The sequence below is a fragment of the Coffea eugenioides genome, chromosome 11 (genome assembly GCF_003713205.1).
Source record: "Coffea eugenioides isolate CCC68of chromosome 11, Ceug_1.0, whole genome shotgun sequence".
In the NCBI taxonomy this organism is placed as follows: domain Eukaryota; kingdom Viridiplantae; phylum Streptophyta; class Magnoliopsida; order Gentianales; family Rubiaceae; genus Coffea; species Coffea eugenioides.
In genome coordinates, this window is record NC_040045.1 from 5222201 (window position 1) to 5243764 (window position 21564).

The following is a 21564-nucleotide window of genomic DNA, read 5'->3' on the forward strand; positions in this document are numbered from 1 at the left end:
TAATTTTTCAGGAATCCAAGTTCCCACATTCCTTGGATTGTTGAAAAACCTGAGATACTTAAATCTTGCAAATGCAGCGTTTGATGGTGAAATTCCCCACCATCTAGGAAATCTCTCATGTTTACGGCATTTAGAACTTGGAGGTGTAACTCCCTCCTTAACACTGAATCGATTGACAATGAAGGATCTCAGGTAGATTGTTGGACTCTCTTCTCTGGAGGGCCTAGTTCTGCCTGGGGTGAATTTTAGTGCCGTTGAAAATGGGTTACAGACAATTAACATGCTTCCTTCACTAACACGACTAGAATTAGATGGTTGTGAACTTTTCATCAATCTACATCTTCACAGGTCAATTTCTCATCTCTTTCTTCCCTTGATGAAAATAATTTCAACAACCACATGGTCCCTCCTTGGCTCCATAATCTTTCTGGTCTCTATGATCTTGGTCTTAGTTCTAATCATCTTTCTAGTCCAATTCATGGCCTATTTGAACAAATGACCTCTCTAGTTGATCTCGATCTAGGGGAAAACTGCTTTGATGCATCAACGTTGAAGTCACTTTGCAATGTGAGGTGTCTTAATTATTTGGATCTGAGTTTTAATGACATGCAAGGGTCAATACCAACTTTCGAAGCTGCAAGTATTGGACATTTCTTCCAACTCATTAACTGGAGTATTATCTGAAAACCATTTTGCGAAACTCGGAGATCTAAAGTTATTGAACCTATCTGAAAACTTATTTGCTCTGAATGTGAGCTGCAGGTGGGTTCCTCCTTATTCGCTCGGAGATCTAAGGATGATAGGATGTGAAATAATTATTTTTCTGTTCGCATTAGAATGCATTAAATATTCTATATCGAGCAATTTATAGGTTGTTTATCTTGCTTACTGATCTAATTTTTGTGTCAACAGATTTAAACACTTTAGAAGAATTCTATACTTGTTTATGCTAATAATTGATTTAGTTGTTTAATTTCTAATTGATATACATTCTAGCTTTTCTGCCAACAACTCTTATGAATTACCAACTAATGATTTTCAGGTATTACATTAATTCTACCCACCCAAGTTTCATTCTCGAAACTTAATTTGACCAGATTAGCATAAAAACAAACTGCCCTTCCAATTATATCACTTTACATGAACAAGTATTAATTAAACTACTAGTATTTAGGGCACACACCAATGTGTGTACACCTAATAAAAAACATATTATTAAAATTTTGAGTAAATTTGTTGAAATCATTTTCAAAGGAATTGGTTTTATATTTTTGACAATGGATATTGGAAAATTCATGAAAATAAGTGTACAAATAGATAGTTATTTAGCAGTAATCCATAACCATAATCGATAGTTGATTACATTGGGTAGCTAGCAAGGGTAGTTAAAAAATAATATAAAATGACAAAATTTTATGTATACCAAAAGCCCTCTCCCCCTTTATATATTTACAACAAAAGCTTTCTCCACCTTCACATAGAGCATAGATATTATTTACTCAAGGACAATTCATGTCCCCCCCTCTCTCCTTCCCCTCCTCACCTTTTTGGTCAATCGTCAACTCCTATTACTACTCCTACTCTAACCAATATTAGGGAATGATCCAACTGGACCAATGGGGCTGGAGGAAGAAGATCTCACCTGTATATCAAAGAGGTTCACTAGACCAAAGAAGGGTTGCTTCATGTTCAAATCCGCTATTCTTTTTACAAGGCCATAGAAATTTCAAACACCTGATGCCCATTACGTTTCCCTTGCGTCAACATAAATCCAAACATCAAGAAGAAATTCCACTTAATTAACCTTATTTTCATTTGAACTTTAGTTATTTCTAAAGTGATAATCATGTCTTACTATTCATTAAAGTAACCTACTATCAATAAAAACTCCACTAGTAAATTCCGTGCTCTCATTTTCTGATTTGCCAGATTCTCAGTTGCATCCCGAATTTACTTCATACTACATGCCACCACAGTGGATCTAGAAATATTATAACATAACCACCTAGAAATTTCTTCAAGATATAATCCTTTTCAATAACATCACCCACTCATGATTTTCAATCTAGAATTACAAGTAGTTTTAAGATTCAAATCAAGTGATCATAAAGCCATGTGAGAAAAACTAATGAACATAAATTAAATTTCTAACTCATCGATTGCCATAAATAGTCCTATTAGAAACTAATTCTTGCAATCAATAATTGGTAGACATGCAATAAAAATGTGTCCTAGGCCTCCTGATCTTTTAAACAAACATGTAAGAGCAGAAGGGGTTTCATGAACATCCTCCCAATGAGGAATGTTATATGAACGGATCCCAATCACAAATTAAAATTCATGAAAAAAGAGAGAAACTCTAAAAAACTGGGCAATTCCAATAAAGTTTGATAAAAGTTGATAAGAGAATGAGATATTACTTAGGCCCTATTTGGCAAATAACTCCCAATAAATATCTGGGTAAAACTTAGGCCTCGTTTGGTGAATAAGTTTTTTGGATGTTTGTCTAAAATTTTACTATAACTTACTGTAAAAATTGTAGGAAAAATTTTTAAAATGAAAAAAAAATTTCTTTTCTTTTTATTTCTTTTTCTTTTTCTTTTTATTTCTTTCTTTCTTTGTTCTTTTCTTTCCTTTCTTCTTCATCTCCCTTCCCAGTCCCCTGCCACCTCACCCTTCCAGTTGGAACAAGAAATTTTTTTGCTCTTTTCTCTTTCCCTCTCTTCTCTCTCCCCTCCCCTCTCGCCCCTTTCCCGGGTGCTTTCTAGTCGTGTGACCAGATCGGGCAAAGGGGTAAGGGAAGGGTGGTGAGGGAGGGAGAGAAGTGGGGGGGAAGAGAGGAGGAGAGGGGGAGAGGAAGAAAAAAAAAAGATCGGCCGACGCCGAGGTGGTGGTGGGTTGAGATGGAAGGAGAAAGGAGGAAGAAATTTTTTTTTGTGTGTTTTGGATATTTTGAAATATGTAGTTAAAGTTGTTAAAAATTTGATAGGAAACAAACTTAGCCAAAAATTCATTTGCCAAATAGGCCATTAGTTCTAGGAATGTTTTGAAAAACCTTGTTAGAGGGATAGTGAAATTCTTGTTATCCATTAATATCTAAGGTCATGTTATTCAATAATGGTAATTGTGAAAATTTTTTTCTCTTTTTTGATTGATTTTTATTCATAAATTCAAGCTATTATTCAAATTATAGTAATTTATTGATGAATTTGGATTATTTATTGTTGAATTTGGCTAGGTATAAAGTTAATTGAAGATGCATAAAAGTTTCCTAAATAAGGCAGCCCGTTTCGACATTGCTTTCGATGATGTGTGGATTATGTTTGTGAACTTTAATGACACAAAGGGGCAAGCTACTCCTACTACTGCTACTTATTTTGCATTTGGGGATGAGTCCCGCATCTCGCGCTGGAGTTGATACCGGTGTAGTAAAATAGTAATCCAATATGCAATTAACGAATTTTGTTTTAAAAGCTATATATAACGGAAATGTGTGAGAACTAGAGAAAATTATGTGTGCGCCCTAAATTTATTTCATTTTATTTACTTTGATATTAGAAATATTATATATAACGAATAAATGGTTAAATTAAATGCCTAATTGAATCCTTATGAAATTGAGAATTTAGAAAATATCCTAGAACAGTGTAGAAAAATTTTATGAATTAAATAAATATATGGCATTCATATCGTAATTTATGTCATTTGCAAATATTACTAGACACGTAACATATACTATATAGTTCAATAGGTACATGTCTAATAAATCCTTCTTAAAGCTAAATGTGTGAAAATCTACTAGATCAACGTAAGAAAATTTTCCACGAAAATACAAATTAAGTTAGGAGTGAATGTATGAAATAATAAACTAAAGGACCAATTTAACCATTACACTACAACAAAGAAGGGAATTAGCTACAAAATTTTTTACGAGGAGCAGACAAGTCAACGCTATTAATGTGTGGATGACGAGGAACAGAGCATATCCTCACCAAATGTTGGAGACAGCTTGACTTTTGCTAGCACTATGACTTTCCTCGCTTAACATCCTTGCCAAAAAGAAAGGCGGGAAGCTTCCCTCCAAATTGTAGTCATAGTGGCGCCAAGGCTTTTTGGTACTCGTGAGAATTCATGCAGTTCCACGCTGATGTACCGCACTTGGTGAGGACAGGTTCTCGCCGATCTGTACTTGACCAATAGCAAGAAGTGGTTCTATTCTTGCTAAAATAAAAATACAACCAAACGTTGTAGTTTTAAGAGTTAAGAGGCCTTTGAAAAAGGAAAAGAAAAAGAAGAAACAGAAGAGTAAAGTGCAGATGCGGGAAGATAAATGCCACCAAGTTCGTTGATTTCATTCTCTTTCCCTTTTAATTTCTCTGAATTCTCTCTCTAACAATTTGTAATCAGGTGCGCTTTTTCTTCTTCTATTTTAAGATCAAGGCTAGATATGTAAAACTTTACTTGTTATTTTTATTGCGGTTACTAATTGTGTCTATGTGGTCCTCTTGAATTTAATAATCGATTGCTACCATGCGAATCTGATTGAGTTTTCTTTGCTACCTATCATCCTCCGTGTTCATGTTTATAATATTTGAGTTATTCACTTCTTTTAACACATTTGGCATGTTCAACAAGTCAGGATTCTTGTTTTGTGCTTCTTTATGGTAGAACCATGTTCATTACCTTTGTAACCTTTTTTTGCTTGTATGATTTTATATCCCTAATCCTTCTTAACTTGTATAGGAGTTGTGTCTTTAACATGGTATGCTTTTGTTGATAAGTGGTTAAATTATGGTCTGCTATATCATAGAAGATAACAATACTTTCGTATCATTAGCTATTGTCCTTTTGGACAATTTATAGGTTTGGCCTTATCGTTAGTAAAGGCCATTATTCTTCAACTACTGAAAGCATAGAAATAAAAAATTCCAGTCCTCAGAGATGTCATTTTGAGTAATAGTAGTTTTGTTTTACTAGTAACATCCAATGATATCTTCAAGATTTAGAATAGCGCACTACTAAAATGAGTATTGAATAGCACTAATCGGAACATGAAAAATGAGAAGATATGTAGATTTTCTAGTTGATTACATTCACCCAGTAATTCATTGCCAACCAGTATTTGGATTGAAATTGCATTTGTTCTGGTGCATACCTTGTTGATTATAGGATCTTTTGTCAATCTGTGTATGTTTGTGGTCCTTCAAGTTGGCTGAACTTAGATGCAGAAGGCATGACGAATTTGACTATCAGTACTTTACACAACGACATTAATCTCAAGGCTTAGTTTCAAAGGAACAAAGACACAATTCAAAGTAACAAATGAGAAAATAACTCTGCTGCAAAAACATTTTTGTTTTTCTCTATAAAAATTTGACAAGGCCTAGAACTCTCAGGATTTCTTAGCATTCTCTACAGAACCATACATCTATCCAAACCTGGTTGATTTGCCACCTCCGAAATGCGTCCTGGACTTGAAAACAAAGATGGCATTTGGGTCCTTGACATCATACATCCTAGCCAATTTCTCCTTCAACTCAGCCTTGGAAACATTAGGCCTTCGAGGATGCAGAACATCAATGACGAATTGTTTTCTGGAAAGAAGACGATTGGTCATGAACTTCCTAGTACGAATAGTCACCACCTTGTCCGGCGCCGCCACTGCTTCCGCTCTTTCTCCTCTGAATGGGCGGTTGGTTGGGGAAGCGACAGAAGGGGAACGTAAAAGGCTTTCTTACAATAATCAATGTCCATGAGGGTCTTGAATTTTATAGTAATAGATTGATGCCAAGTTAATCCCAGAGCAATCTTGCTGAGTTTTCTTGGCCATGATTCCATGTTCACTCTTTAAAAGATAGGGAGTGTAATTGATCAAATGGGGGAGCCAACAGCTTCAACGTCTTCAGTGTTAGAGCAATGGACAAATGCTGCTAGTCCTTTCAATGAATCAGTTGTGGCATTTTAATTAGCATTATCTTGTGTGAAAAACAGGACTTCTTTTTTCTCTCTCTCTCTCGACTTAATTAGAACATTTCTTTAGCTGTTTCACCACTGAGCTGGGTGAGGAATTGGTATGGTGCCATAATAGCACTGCTTTCTTGAAGTGATATCGCTGCTCTGTTTTTCCTCTGTTTCTAGCCGTGTTTCCAACAACTTCTTTGGAACTCTCCAGTTTTTACAGCTTGTGTTTCTGTCAGCCGTTTCCATGACTAGTTGCAGATGTAGCTTCTCTTCTCACAATCCAAAGCCCCAAAATCCAAACACCCCTCGCCCCCCACCCCCAAAAAAAAAAAAAACTCCTGCATGTATGCATGCAGCTTGGTAGGTGGACAAGTGCATGAGCATGCATGACATCTTTCAGCAATAATAATGACTTTCCATCGTTGTATCATCATTCTTTCAAACAATTTATTGGTGATGTCACCAATTTGTGCTTCTGTGTGATGATGTTAGTACGAATCTCAATTAATATGAATGCATAGAGTCAGTTCTCTGTTATTTCTAGTAATACACTATGACAAAATGATGAATGGATGTGATGCAAGTTATATGTGATTTTGGAAAGCAATATATGGGTAGCCAAATACATGGGAAGTTTTAGTGCTGAGAAATGCAGTTGAGGCACAATGGTTTTAGTAAAAAATTTCATTATGTGGAAAATCTCTTACATTAAATTTTTGTTTTGCAGGTTTATTTTGGAGATTTTGGATGGAAATAGGCTGTGCAATCTAGAAGGAGCCACTTGAGCTTGAATTGTTGTTGTAGTTTGGCTAGTTTTGGATGTGGTAGATGATAAAATATTTTTGAAGCTAGGCTTATTTTTGTTTAAAAGGAGTAATGGTATGTGTTTTCCTTGCTCTATGTGGCAATTTGTCTTCTTGACAAAAGTCCTGTAATTCAATTCTAAAAATGCTTGCATTTAATTTTTTGCTTGAATTTGGCTTGTTAATATGTGATTTTTCTGGTGCAGGTTAACATTGCGAATTTGGAAATAGGTTGCAATCTGGAAGGCACCGTGAAAGTGTTTAAAATGTTTAGGTGGCTTGTTTGGGATGTAATAGGTGACAAGACCTTTTGGAAGCTCAAGTTTGTTTTAAACGGTGGTTATTTTGGAAAAGCACAATTGCTGTTCATGTATTTTTGAAGTAATGACTTCAACTTTTGGTCATGCATAGGTGCTGAATTATGATTAAATGTCACACGTCCCTTTTTCCATCCTAGTTTATGCTTATTGCTTTTTTAGTTTCAATTTTGCATTTTATTATTTTTTATTAATCCGTGTAATGAAAGTGGGAAAGTCTAACAATATGTAATACAATTGCCCAAGATTTTTGGAACTTGGAGAATCATATAGACCAAATACTTTAAATCAAGCATATTTATGGGTTTTGAATTTTATATCTACCAGCCAAACAATGCAGGCATGGAAAAAGTGTTATACATGGCTCATTATCTTTCACAACTCTGTCAAAGAACTTCAAATTTCATGAAACAGTTGTTATGTACTTCCTTTGTCTGTAGTTGTTATCATATTTTTACTTTATTGATGTTCCAAAATAAGAGTCGCCATTTCAAATTAAATACATACTTTTTAATTTTGCCATTTGAAAAAGTTTTTTTTTTTAAATTTTGATACACTTCTATTAAAACAATATTTTGAATTCAAAGGATAGATATGTAATTCATCAATGCCACCTCATCTAAACATAATGATTATCATATCTCCATATAAATTTGGATTCCCAAAAAATGACTCTAATATTAAGATTGAGGGAGTACTTTAGAATCTTGTCACTTAACATGGAAACAAGGGGAAATGATATCACAAATAATATTGAAAAATTAATTAATCTATATATGCATTGGTATTTGACAAAATTGGAATATAGGTCAAAGTCACATTTATTATTTTGGTCTCAAAACAATAAAAATGGAGTTGGTTACAATGATTAATACTCAATGAAACTTCTAAAGTACTTTATTTCAATCAATTTTGTAATTAAGGAGAGATTAAGCCTATTACACAAGACTTTTTTCTTAATAAATAAATTACATACTTTCGTAACAATTCAAGAATCAATTGATAGGCACCGTGAAGCGCTTGTTACACGAAATTCTTTTTATAAACTATGATTAAAATGTCATCATAAAAATATGAGTTTAGAAGAATAACACATATAATTTAAAGTCACATTTGATATGTTGGTATTAGAATAATAAAAATGGAGCAGTTTACAATTATTAATACTCAATGAAACTTCCAAAGTACATTATTTCAATCAATTTTGTATTTGACTAGAGATTAAACCCATTACACTAGACTTTTTTCTTAATAAATGAATTACATACTTTTGTAACAATTCAAGAATAAATGGATAGGCATTGTGAAGCACTTGTTACACAAAATTCTTTTTTATAAACTACGATTAAAATTTCATCATAGAAATATGAGTTTAGCAAAATAACACATATAGTTTAAAGTCACATTTGTTAAGTTTGTATTAGAATAATAAAAATGGAGCGGTTTACAATTATTAATACTCAATGAAACTTCCAAAGTACATTATTTCGATCAATTTTGTAATTGATGAGAGATTAAACCTATTACACAAGACTTTTTTATTAATTAATGCATTACATACTTTTGTAACAATTCAAGAATAAATGGATAGGCATTGTGAAGCACTTGTTACATGAAATTCTTTTTATAAACTACAATTAAAATTTCATCATAGAAATATGAGTTTAGCAAAATAACACATATAGTTCAAAGTCACATTTGTTATGTTGGCATTAGAATAATAAAAATGGAGTGGTTTACAATTATTAATAGGGATAATTACAAAAACCTCCCCCGAGGTTTCTGACATTTGCACTGACCTCCCTTGTGGTTTGAAAAATTACACTGACCTCCCTTGAGGTTACTAATCATTTGCAAATTTAGTCCAAACGATTAAAATATTATTTTAGAGAGTGAAATTAGAATTTTGTGCAAGATTTGCCATTTGTGCTACATATCCAATGAACGACAAAGTACTATAAATCAATTAACAATTAATAAACTTTAAAAAGTATAATTTACGGGCAAACACGCATTACTCATTTAAAGTACCACCTCTTTACGGGTATTTTACTTTCAAATATTTAATTTATGATAAATATATCAATATTTGTAAGTAAAATTCAAAAATTGTTATAATAATATTCTTGCAAAAAGGAAATCGATAGGTTATTTATTTAATATAAATTAATTTTTTTTAAAAAAATGGCTCATAAAGTATTAATTTTTTATGGCTTTCATCTATTACACGAGTAAAGTATTCGCTCTTTATGTGCATTTTATTCTGAATCATTTAATTTATGTTAAATACATAAATGTTTGTAACTAAAATTGAAAAAGTGTTATATTAATATTTTTACGGAAGAGAGATTGGTAGGTTTTATATTTAACAAAAATTAAATATTTGAAAGTAAATACAAATCTGTATTTGAGCATAAATATTTGTATTAAATTAAATATTTAAAAGTAAAATACCCTTAAAGAGCCGGTACTTTAAATAGTTACCGGCTCTTTATAGGCAAACACGTATTATTCATTTAAAGTACCGGCTTTTTACAGATATTTTACTTTCAAACATTTAATTTATGATAAATATATCAATGTTTGTAAGTAAAATTCAAAAAAGTGTTACAGTAATATTCTTGCAAAAAGGAAATCGGTAGGTTATTTATTTAATATAAATTAAATATATTTTTTTAAAAAGAAATGGCCCATAAAGTATTAATTCTTTATGGCTTTCATCCATTACATGAGTAAAGTATTGGCTCTTTATGGGTATTTTATTTTGAATCATTTAATTTATGTTAAATACATAAATGTTTGTAACTAAAATTGAAAAAGTATTATATTAATATTTTTACGGAAGAGAGATTGGTAGTTTTTGTATTTAACAAAAATTAAATATTTGAAAGTAAATACAAATATGTATTTGAGCGTAAATATTTGTATTAAATTAAATGTTTGTAAGTAAAATACCCATAAAGAGTCGGTACTTTAAATAGGTAATGCGTATTTGCCTATAAACTATATTCCTTAAAGTTTATTAATTGTTAATTAATTTGTAGTATTTTGTCATTCATTGGACATGTAGTACAAATGACAAATTTGGTAAAAAATTCTAATTTCACTCCCTAAAACAATATTTTAATCGTTTGGACTGAATTTGCAAAGGATTAGTAACCTCAGGGGAGGTCAATGTAATTTTTCAAACCACAGGGGAGGTCAGTGCAAATGTTAGAAACCTCAGGGGAGGTTTCTGCAATTATCCCTTATTAATACTCAATTAAACTTCTAAAGTACATTATCTCAATCAATTTTTTAATTGAGGAGAGGTTAAGCCTATTACAGAAGACTTTTTTTTCTTAATAAAAGAATTACATACTTTTATAACAATTCAAAAAAATGGATAGGCAACATAAAGCGCTTGTTACACGAAATTCTTTTTTATAAATTATGATCAAAAGTTCATCATAGAAATATGAGTTTAGCAAAATAACACATAGTTCAAAGTCACAATATAAATAGATTTAAAAGTTGAGGAACTGGAATTACAAGTAATTTACTATAATTTCATAGATTATAGTACATCCATATCAATTTTATTCTTTATCCTCGTATTTAAAACTTTAGAACAATTAAATTAAATCATCTAATTATTAACATTTATAAGTGTTTTATACAGTTACTTGAAAAGAATACTCATATATGAAATACATAAGAATTTTTGAATTATGCATATGGACATGTATTAGCACAAATATAATATAAATATTTATTGACTAGCACACTTGCAGGCATTCCTCTCATGCTATTTTATGCGTAGTTAAGTTCTTTGAAGTTTAGCAAAAATATAAGAGTGAGGAATAATTTCAAGAAATGGCAATTACATATCATACAACAAACCTCTATTTGAAAATTAAATGCAAATTTATCAAACTCAGTTAATTTGATTTGCTATATATTGAGAATATTTTGATTAGTTTCATTTTCTCATACATGATCTCTTTCAATTTTTATATACTTCTAACACTCAATATTCATTCTATATAATATACTCCAATTCTCCAATTCTTAGAAACTTTTAACTACAACACTTAAACCATCATAAATGTTTCAGAATTTAGGACACGCGCGCTTTATTCCCTCCAAGAATTTTATTTTTCCCGCAACGTCCTTCCGGCAAAATTTGAAGGCTCATTACAGCTGAGGGATAATACTATTATATATATACATAGAAAGGCCGGCCCTCACTTATCTCTCTCAATTGATCGAGCACTCATATGTTCTTCTCTCAAAGGCCAAGATTGGTGGTTTTTAGTCCAAAAATTGAAGAACAGATGCGGGAATTGCTAAACGTGAAGGAGACCTCTGAGGAATTGCTCAAAAATGAAGGCCCACCTCCTGTCTATCTCCCAAGAATTGCAAAACGTGAAGGGGCTTAGGTTTTATTGCTGTAAGAAAACCTCAGAGCAACTTCAATACTTCATCCATTTGCTTCAAATACTGTTAGATCTATATTTTGGTGCCATTTTGTGAGTCTGCATATCCTTCTTGTGCATTCTTATTACCATTATTTGTGTCAGATTTCTAAGATTACATTATTTTCCTCACAATTTTAGGAAAATTGAGTTCCAACCATTCTCTAGACTCTGTGAAGGTAAATTATGTGGGTTTGTGCTTAACATCAAAGATTGTAGTTTTCGATTGGTTGAGGTTTAAGCTAACAACCTATGATTTTCATCTTGTTTCCTGGTTGGTTGAGGTTAACTTCTCTGCTTTTCCTAGTTGGTTCAAGCCCCTGTTTTCATATGCAATCAGTAAATTTCTCCATCTAATCTAATCTTCCCTTTTTGTGCAGCTCAGCTACTCTGAATCTGTTGATGGCATTTGCAACTGGAGGATATGCTGCTATGTAGAGGGTTACACAGTTGAACCTGGATTTCACAGAGCACAGCAAACAAGGTGATAGATACCGTGATCTAGCTCACCATGTAGACGAGACTCTTGGATTTATGACTGCTGCTGGACTTCCAATTGACCATATCAACGGTGCTTGCTTCTACCGTATCAATGGTCTATTACTAAATTGGATTCCACATCTGGCTTGTACTGCGATTGTTAAGCCCATTTCCTTTGGTTCGATGGTTCTCATGTTGAAACACCATCAAAGCTCCTTGTGGTCTAAAGACTCTGCCTTTTGATGCTACAGGGCGGAAGTAACAGCATTCTTTGATGTCCATAAGCAGGAAGGCAGCCACCCTGGGAGGAGTCCATCTACAGATGCCTGGCCAAAATGTGACAGAATGCATTGGTGGATTGCGTACTGTGACCCTTTGATGAACTAAGCTCGCGCTACCACACACACTGTGATCCTAGGCTTAATGCTTCTCAATCACTTGAACTTGCATTTATCATGGCTGAGCGACTGAGAAAGAGGCGGCTTGGATCCCAAAAGTCAATAGCATTTTAGATATTCTAGAATGATTTTGAGGGCATCAATTATGTCTGCACCGTTCTGCATCATATGCTTCTCTGTATCAATTTATACAACATGTTTGTTTCTCTATTTATAAATATACCATGTATTACTCTGTCAATAATGGTAGAAACTGATGGTTTCAGATTTTGATGAGACAACAAATAAACCAAAAGCTTTTCTCCCCAAAAAAACAAAAAAGCTATTTGCAGCTAAATTTTCTAACAAAACCACTCCATATATAATTGGCTCAAGGAATTAAGATTAGCATATTAAAATGGGATTAAGAAATGTTCACAACAGCATTAGAGGGGAACATTAGAGAGGAAACTTTCCTGGCCAAAAACGTTTTACTGGTATATATATGGGGGATTGCAGAATTGTCAAAAAGTTCCTTGCCAATTCTATGTTATTGGTGAGGACGCACTAATTTCCTCACAAAACACCTTGACTATTTGCAAGGAACCACTGCTTTTTGTGGGGAGTTTTCTATTTTAGTGGAGAGGAAAGTTTTTCTCGCCATAGCATTCCAGTAATTAGCGAGGAGGTTTGCCCTTGCTATTGATTTGCTCCATTAGTGGGAAAGGCAGCAGAATTCTCGCTAATAACTTTTAGCGAGGAGGTCTGCCCTTGCTATTGATTTGCTCCATCAGTGTGAAAGGCAGCAGCATTCTCGCTAATAACTTTTAGCGACGAGCATCTAGCGACAACCTTGGCGAGGAAGCATTTTCCTCGCTGAAATTCATTAGCGAGGAAGTCAAAACATTTGGCGAGAACTTTTGTTCCTTGCCAAATCCCTTTTTTGTTGTAGTGTTAATGGATGGACAATTAACCATGCAACCAAGAGAGGAATTGAGCATCTGGACAACCGAGGAACTTAGGCAATCAAATGCTTAATTACTAGAGTGGTGATTGAGAGAACACTAGGAAGAAAACAGCTCAAGTAGTAAGTAGCACCGACTGGGAAACATTGACCACCGAGTGCACTGTTCCTTCTGATTCTAGAGTCTTATAAGCTGTTAAGTCCAAGCGGTGGCTGAAGGAAAAATCAAGAGAAATCCACAGCCAATAATTTGCTAAGTCAAGCGGTGGAAGTGAGGAAACAAATAGAAAGTGGCTTGCTAAGTTGGGCGGTGGCCGAGTGGAGAAGCGAGGCTTCAATTCTTTTCTTACCAACCAAACACCAAGAGCAAAACTGAGAGACTAAGCCATTTCTTTTCATCTCAAGGCACAACCGAGAGAATGGAAAATATTTCTGGTTCTTCCTTGTTCCAGTTTTCAACCGAGAGAGTGAGGAAGAGAGTTAGACATTTGCTAGCTTTATTTCTCCAGCTTGTAACCTCAAAACCGTGAGCCAAAGTGAGTGAGAGGGAGAGAAATTCTGGTGGTATACTTCACCTAACGGGCTCAATCGAATGAGAGTGAAGTAGATTGAAGAAAGAGTGAGAGTTGGTGCAATTTTGAGGAACCGAAGCTCAACTTGGAGCCATCTGCACTTGCTGAATTCTAGAGGAAAGGAGTTCTTGTCCTTAGTTTAGCTACCCGAGAGACATTAGGAGGAAAAGGAGAGAAGGACCAAAAGAAAGAAACAACAACAACAACTAGGAACTCATTTCTGGCCTCCTTCAACCGTGAGAACCAGCCACAAAGAAAGCAGGAATGCAGTCTATCGAGCTAAGAATGGGAGAGAGAAACCAGAATTTTATTTTCCTAACTTAGAACCATAAGAACCAGAGGTAAACTACTGTCTTTCTCTTCCTTTTCTTCTACGTTTAGCTAATAGTCTTTTAGACTGAATTGGAACCAAGTAAAAGAAAACTTTCTGGAAAACAAAGGTTGTCAAAGCTGGAAATGTTCGTTTGAAGCTGCATGTTCTCACTCTAATGTTTATATGATTGCAAGTTAGATTTGAGTGTAAAATGAAGAGATTATTAGAGGAAATTTCATACTTTTTTCCTTCATCTTGGCTGAGAGAACAAAAGAGAGTATTCTCCAACTTTTCTCTTCAAACCTTGGCTATAAATTCTATATTGTGATTCAAAACACCTCATAGAATAATAATTATCACCTGGATATTAAGTTTGAATGAGGAAAATAAAGAATTTTATGGAGAAAACTTGTTTTTCAAACTACCTACTTGCTGGAATTTTTCAACCTCAGCCGAGAGAGATGGAAGGGATATTTTCTGATATTTCTCTATAGATTTTGGGCTGTAAACTTTCATATTAAGGTTGATTACACCTTATAATATCATTAGATGGTCATGTATGTGAATTTTGGGGTGAAAATGTGATTTTTTACGGCTGGATTCTTGTTTGAAAGACTGTTAGGCTAATAAACCATTTACAGTTTAGTCAATGGAATTTCTTGGCATATGAATGGATATTTTAGTATAAAATTTGCTGGAAATGCTTGATTTGTACTTGTTGGTGTATTATGAGTTTGTTAGTGAGTGATTGGTGGCTGGAAATAAAATCTAAATAGTTAAAATGGAAGGGAAAGTTTGCTATACCAACTATAGGAATCAAAGGAGCCTTGTAACTTATATAAGAAGATATCCATTTATTACTTGGTTTAATAGGCTCTATATAAATTGTATACACATCTTAAGGTAATTAAACTAGTTATGCATGTGGTCTTGGTTAATAACAGATGGAATTATGTGACAAGAAAGTACTTTAAGGTTAGCTACTTCTAAACTTACCTTGTTAAACGTTAATGTTGAGTTTTAGTATGATAAATCTAACAGTATAAAAGTAGTGAAGTGACATTACTGGAATTGCTACTTAAACTTCCTTTCTTTTGGAAATTAAAAGTCGAAGTAACAATTGAGTGTGAGAAAATGCACTAGTCGCCTCATTTAAACATAGCAATGACTTAGATTTCGGGTGGAATGGTGACTTAAGGCTGGAATACAACACGTATGTTGATTATACTTTAGAACTTCACCAAATGAGTAGTTAAATAATTATGGCAATTATAACTTGTCTCAGGAGACAGCGGTGTGCAAGAAAGCAATTATGAGATCGAAGTGTAACTTTTGATTAGGGTGAGTGTTTCCGAATTTATGTGTTTAACTATTTATGTTTATTTAAGTGAAATTATGTGATAAATGTGCTTATTATGTATATTGCTAGTGATTTATTGTAAAGTGCATCTCAATTGTCTCTCGCCTTCTAAATCGATGGTGTACTTTATCGCACTCGGTTTAGTTGAGGTTGAAGGTTGATAATTGACTAAATGTTATTGTTAGTGTGTATGAATGTAAGCCGTATGTGTACTTTATCGCATCGGCTAAACTGGGCCTCAAAACCCTCTGTTCAATGGACTATTCGAGCCAGCAAAGGGTTTGGTCGGATAGGACGGAAGCTTTGGGTAACTGTTTGGTATACTCGAGTATTACCCTGAAGTTGGGAGATTATTCAACTGATTACTGAATGTAGGGGATTGTTTATTGTTTTCGAGGACATAAGGAGGTGGATTGGCGGAGTGTGCAATGATATTAAAATGAATGTACAATGACACTGAAACGAGTGTGCAATGACATTGAAATGACACTGAATTACTGAACGGAACTAAGTGCTACGTCTGGAACGGACGGGAGCCACCTCTAGAGTCCGTATCAGTACCGTATCCTTTGAGGTGATTAATTACTTTTATTAAATTTGATATCCTGAATTGTTAAGTTTGGTGAATGTTTTATACTGCTAATTGGTTGTTGTATCCTTTCAAAAGTGACTACACAGTGAAATGTGCATTAGTTGCTTAATTTTACTGGTTAAGTGTTTATTGAATGTTACTTGTTCGACAAACCTTACTGAACTTTAGCTCAACCTTTTAGTTTTGTTTTCCTTACAGGAGTTGGTGGTCAGGGAATGAACGAGGGATCTTAGGGAGTTAACGTGAAGACTTTTGTGATTGTAAATCCTTTAATATCATATTATGGTTGAGGCTATTATATTGAACTTGGTATTGTAAAAGATTTGAGCGTTTGGTTTTGGTTTATCGAAATGTTATCTCTGAAATTAATGTAAGTGATTGAACCCTGGCGAGAGCCAGGCAGGTGGTCCGCTAACTTCTAGGGTATGCCCTAGGAGAAGGTGGGGCCGTCACAAAATGATTATTCGTAAAGAAACTTATTTAAAAGTTGAAATTACCCTTGTTTTGAAACTCAAATGGCTGAAGCGAACAAAGTACATAAACATAATATGTATGACACTCTAACCCCATATGATTTTATATTTTACCATAGAACCCCTTATAATTTAATGTTTTACCATATAACTCCCTTATGGCTTTCACTATATATACATAATCCCCTTATAGTTAATAAATAATTTTCAACTTTATATAGGGCATTTTTTATATTTTAATTGATTCCATTATAGATTGCAAATTTCGTTAATTTGACGCTTTAATTCAGACAATAAGAGAGTTATGTATAACTTTTGAAATCATAAGAAGATTATGTATAAAAAAATATTAAATCATAGGGGAGTAAAATGTAATTTAACTGTGTGCAGCATCCAGCCCCTCTGGCTGCTGTCACTGGATTGGGAGGAATATAGTATGAAAGGCTGCATGCAACGTCCAGCCTCTCTACCACTGTGGGTCATGACTTTAATTTCTTCACGGGTAGACTTGTAGTTGCCAGACTCAACACGTCACAAAGTTTGTACCCAATTTCGAACGCTATATGGGCACGTCGAGATATTGAATGCTGTTCATTTACGATTGTTTTGGTTACTCCAAAATTTAAATGTGCATTTGAAATTCATTAAATATCTGTTTACTCTTCTTTTAGCTTCAACCTTTTTATATATTCAAAACCACCAAAATGTTTTGCTTATATTTAAAAAAAAAAAAAAAAGAGAAGAGTTTATCAAGTCTCATTGAACGTATTAAACAAAGTTTTTACCACAAAAAAAAAAGAAATATAGCTGGATCCATGCAAATATCTGTAAAGGCTTTGTAAAGTATGTGGATCCTATTCTATAAGTAATTAATTTTTTTTTGGGTTATTCTTGGAAATAGACTACTGCAACCAGTTACTATTTAAGTGGTCCATGGCAGTAACTCTGATACAGATCGACAAATGAATACATATTTTTCAGGAACTTTAAGTCATTGTCATTTTATCAGCAATTTTCTACAGGCATTTAGAACCATAGATGATGCTTTATCAGAGCTTACTTTATCAGACGACCAATACCAAAGGAATTGAATACGCATCTCCTTAATACTACTTCATCATTATTAGCTGATTGATTTGGTAGTAATATTCCTGTCACTTTTGATGCATTAAATAAGCTTATTAATCAATTGTCACTTGCGAGAAAGCTTGAAAAAAAAAAAAATCATCTCCAAAAACAAGTTGGCTATGACAGGAATGGGAGAGGGGTAATGACAATCGTCAGTAGAATCGTTTCGAAACGATGTAAAAGGGAATCAACAGGCAAGTTATCAAATATTTGTAATAAACTCTTAAAACACACATGTTATATACTTAACTACTGTTCACGACGACCCTCCAAGTTTGTTGAGTTACATATATCGTTATCTCACCTTTACAACATGAATTTTTATGTTATTGGCAAAATCTGAGTCATGAACCTTCCGAAACGTTCATCAGTTTCGTGACAACCATTTAGTCCGACAAAAACACTTGTCTTGTTGTAAAGTGAACTAGAAAAATTAACTCGCAGTATATTTCTTAGAAGAATAGACTAAGTACCATCCGTTAGCCAACCACAAGTATAGCAATTGAATCAATTATCCTGACTGATTCTTAGACTGTTTATTCCAAAAAATTGCCGAATAATGATATTATGAAGTATGTAACTACTTTATGCTGCTGATACATGTTTTCATCGAGTGATAAAATTTATTATGTATTCTGTACTTATTGTTGTAGTATCTATCTACATATTTTATCTTTAGCATTTAATATTTACGTCCATTATATTCTGCAGTTATTGTTGTAATGATTTCCACCAAGACTTCAAGTCATTGTGCCTGTTTCAAGTCATCGTGAGCTATTGTTCCGAACCATAGAGGTTCTTGCGTGAATATGTTTGTACTGGAGAACGAATGTGTATCTAGTGATGATACATAGGACAACTGAAAGAAAAAATACTTATAAACAACGCATTGTTTATTTATTTATCATTTTCGTCTCCGGCATTAACAAGCAGGAGTACATTTGATTTCATCCCTCCTTCAGCAGATAGCGATCGAGAGGAACTGATCAGGCAGCACGAGCATAGGACCGTAGCATGGACTGGAAATTTACCTCGTGATGAAGGTAGGGGAAAACCATGATGCCTCCATAAACAGGAGACTTCTTCAGATAGGGAAGAACATGATAAACTAGCTCATTAGGTGGGATGTAACCGCCCTCAGGTGCGATAGTAGGGGAGATAGGTATTCCCAGGTACAATTTATGAACGCCTGGATAATCAGACCAATTGTCCCAGCTCCGGAAGAGCAGACTGCTATCTTTTGGAGGGGTAAACTGACAAGATGGGTTGTCAAAAAATTCCACCCGCACCTGATCGACGACTCCAGTTCTGATAGTTGTGTCGAGAGCAGGGTCAGGAATAGGACATTCCGCCGCTACAGCTAAGATTACATTTGAGTATCCCTTAAGTGCCCGAGCAAGATCATCCAAGTAAGTCGTGTTTCCGCTGTGGATGTGAAGCTCTACGCCATCTAAAACAGCTTTGCCGAATGGACGGTCGCTTGATTTACCACCTAAGTAAGTGTCCCAGACATAGGCTGCCACTTCTTCTGCATCTTCGACGGAAGAAAGGCTCGGTTGTCCTGCGATAGAAATAAACACTTTGGTCTGATGTTTCTGGCAAGATTCTATGTCTGATGCGCTCGGCAAAGGATGACTTATGTTCAATTCAGGCATGCGGCCGCCGCCAAAATCTTCCAGAAAGGCAATATTAACATCGGTAGCGAATTCTTGCCTGCAGAACTCAGCCAAACTTGATGGTTCGTCATGGCCTCGGCCCCAGTACCGGACAATTCCAGCAGCTTCGGAGGGCCCGATCAGAGAAGCAATCAACAACAGGAATGTTATTGCTGAGAACAGTGGTTGCAAAGAGGCAGCCATTTTTTTTTCTTTCTTTTCAGTGATTTTTGCAGCTTTGCTTTGGTGAGTTCACTTGCACAATGACTGACCATTTTATAGATGGGTTTATCTCAAGTGGATGTTCAGCATCTAGAAAATCCAAACATCCGTACATGAAAACGTGAATGACATGATTTCTCATTTCTGCGCTCAAAAAGGTGAATGGTATTATTTTTGTGTTTTAATATTGCTAGAGACTACCGTTGTACTCGCCTAACCTCATCCGCAACTGGATGAAGAAAGATCTTTTTCTTTTTCTTTTTCTTTTTTTTTTCTGGACATTACATGGCAGCTATGGGGGAAGTGGAACTGGTCCAAATGGATCCTTGAGACCAACGAGGACTGAATCATCATTGAATTAAACTAAACGGGTGCTTCAAACACCTGTTAGATTTTAGAAGAAGTTGCATATCGAGTGATAATTGATAAAAGGCAAAGTTAGAACCCGTCAATCAATCGGAGCAAACTACGAGTTTTGCTCAAAATATAAAATTTCCATTAACATTCTTGAAGTAAAAAGCCTTTCAACTATGGTACAATAAAGTGAAATGAGTGCCTTTCAATGTGCAATAATGGTAGGGGCAACTATTGTACTAACCTGATCTAAATTATGAATGTCTCACTGCTGCTTCAAGTGCAATTTTAATTTACACTTTTTGCCATCTCTCTATAACTTTAAAAATTAAAGTAACCTGCAGAACATGCCCTTACTAGTTGGATAGATCAGTAATAGTAGAAATGTAAAGTTCAATACTTCCACCTCAAAAGTAACTGCAAAATATGTCAGTTGGAATGATCCCATTTAATTATGTTAAAAATATATCACTACTAGTAGAAATATAAAGTTCAAATCACCCCTTATTTAATTATGTTAAGTTGTTAAGATTTTCCCACTCAATCCTTCAACAATCAACAGCTGTGATGGTGTTGTGACGTTTGGTCTTAAGCAAGAAAATTTTTTTTCCTCGCCCTCAATGTGAATGTGACTCTCATATATAAATAATCTCATAGCAAAATATGTTCTTACTGATCACAGAAGTGAAGCTTGTACACAGGAATGTATAGATTCCAGTTACATCCAACTAATCACTGTTTAAGCATACGAATTAGCCATCACGGGCTAAGACAACAGAGGCAAGCCAAGCTCCAAAGCCAATTCCCAGTTGGTTCTAGTTAAAGGGATCTTCCTCTAGCCTGCTTTAACATCCTTTACAGGAGCCAAGACAGCAGAAACTATGTCCACAGCCGAGATATGTCTCTGCTGAAACATAGCCAAATTCCTTGCTGTCCATAGCTAGTATACCACAATATTGAAAGCCAATCTCCTGACCTGATGAACAAATGAGTTTGAGTGGCAGTCCAGGTGCAAATGCAACCGCTTTGTGAAACAACACGGAGAAAAAGATCTAATGGTTAAGGTCGAGAGTTCAATAATTAGAGATCTTGTTTAGGCTCAAAACCCTCTACTCCCTTTCTACTTCTTAAATTCCATCCTTCAATCCTACGTTGTTGAAGGCTCAAAACATATTGAGCCTTCAACTGCTCATCCTATTTTTGTAGAATTTAAACAAAAAAATTCAAAAATTGATTCATGTCTTCTGTTTGGATTCACCATAACGTCATGCATTGGTTTGTTGCTTTTAATTCCTTAATTTTAACGTAGCCCAAACATGGCATATAATAGTCACTCTCTTAATAAATGCAATTAATTAATCATACCAAATATAACGATTGGATTGGGTATTGTAGCACACCTTAGTTTTTCTTCTGTTCCCTATTTTACTTAGTTTCAAACATGCCCTACAATGTTCAACCCTCTAATAATGCAATTAAATAAATATACCAAAAAAATCTATACATAGTTGAAACTAAAAATAATTATATCCATAA

The 21564-nt window shown here is 34.4% G+C and overlaps 1 protein-coding gene and 2 long non-coding RNA genes across 3 annotated transcripts; 2 read left to right on the forward strand and 1 right to left on the reverse strand.

Annotated features, from left to right (window-relative positions):
* The first annotated feature begins 4066 nt into the window (after positions 1 to 4066).
* On the forward strand, positions 4067 to 7109 carry LOC113753247. The gene is made up of 3 exons (XR_003465006.1): positions 4067 to 4407; positions 6689 to 6840; positions 6971 to 7109. It is a non-coding gene; the product is annotated as an uncharacterized LOC113753247 (long non-coding RNA).
* A 6476-nt stretch (positions 7110 to 13585) lies between these two features.
* On the forward strand, positions 13586 to 16570 carry LOC113753248. The gene is made up of 3 exons (XR_003465007.1): positions 13586 to 14272; positions 15530 to 15585; positions 16395 to 16570. It is a non-coding gene; the product is annotated as an uncharacterized LOC113753248 (long non-coding RNA).
* A 2087-nt stretch (positions 16571 to 18657) lies between these two features.
* LOC113753245 (acidic endochitinase-like) lies at positions 18658 to 19708 on the reverse strand. The gene has a single exon (XM_027297348.1). The coding sequence runs from the start codon at positions 19654 to 19656 to the stop codon at positions 18784 to 18786; it is 873 nt and encodes a 290-aa protein (XP_027153149.1). The 5' UTR covers positions 19657 to 19708; the 3' UTR covers positions 18658 to 18783.
* Between the last annotated feature and the right edge of the window lie 1856 nt (positions 19709 to 21564).

Bases quoted from the DNA above. Each gene is read 5' to 3' on its own strand.
- LOC113753245 (XM_027297348.1), bottom strand. From the start codon at position 19,656: ATGGCTGCCTCTTTGCAACCACTGTTCTCAGCAATAACATTCCTGTTG.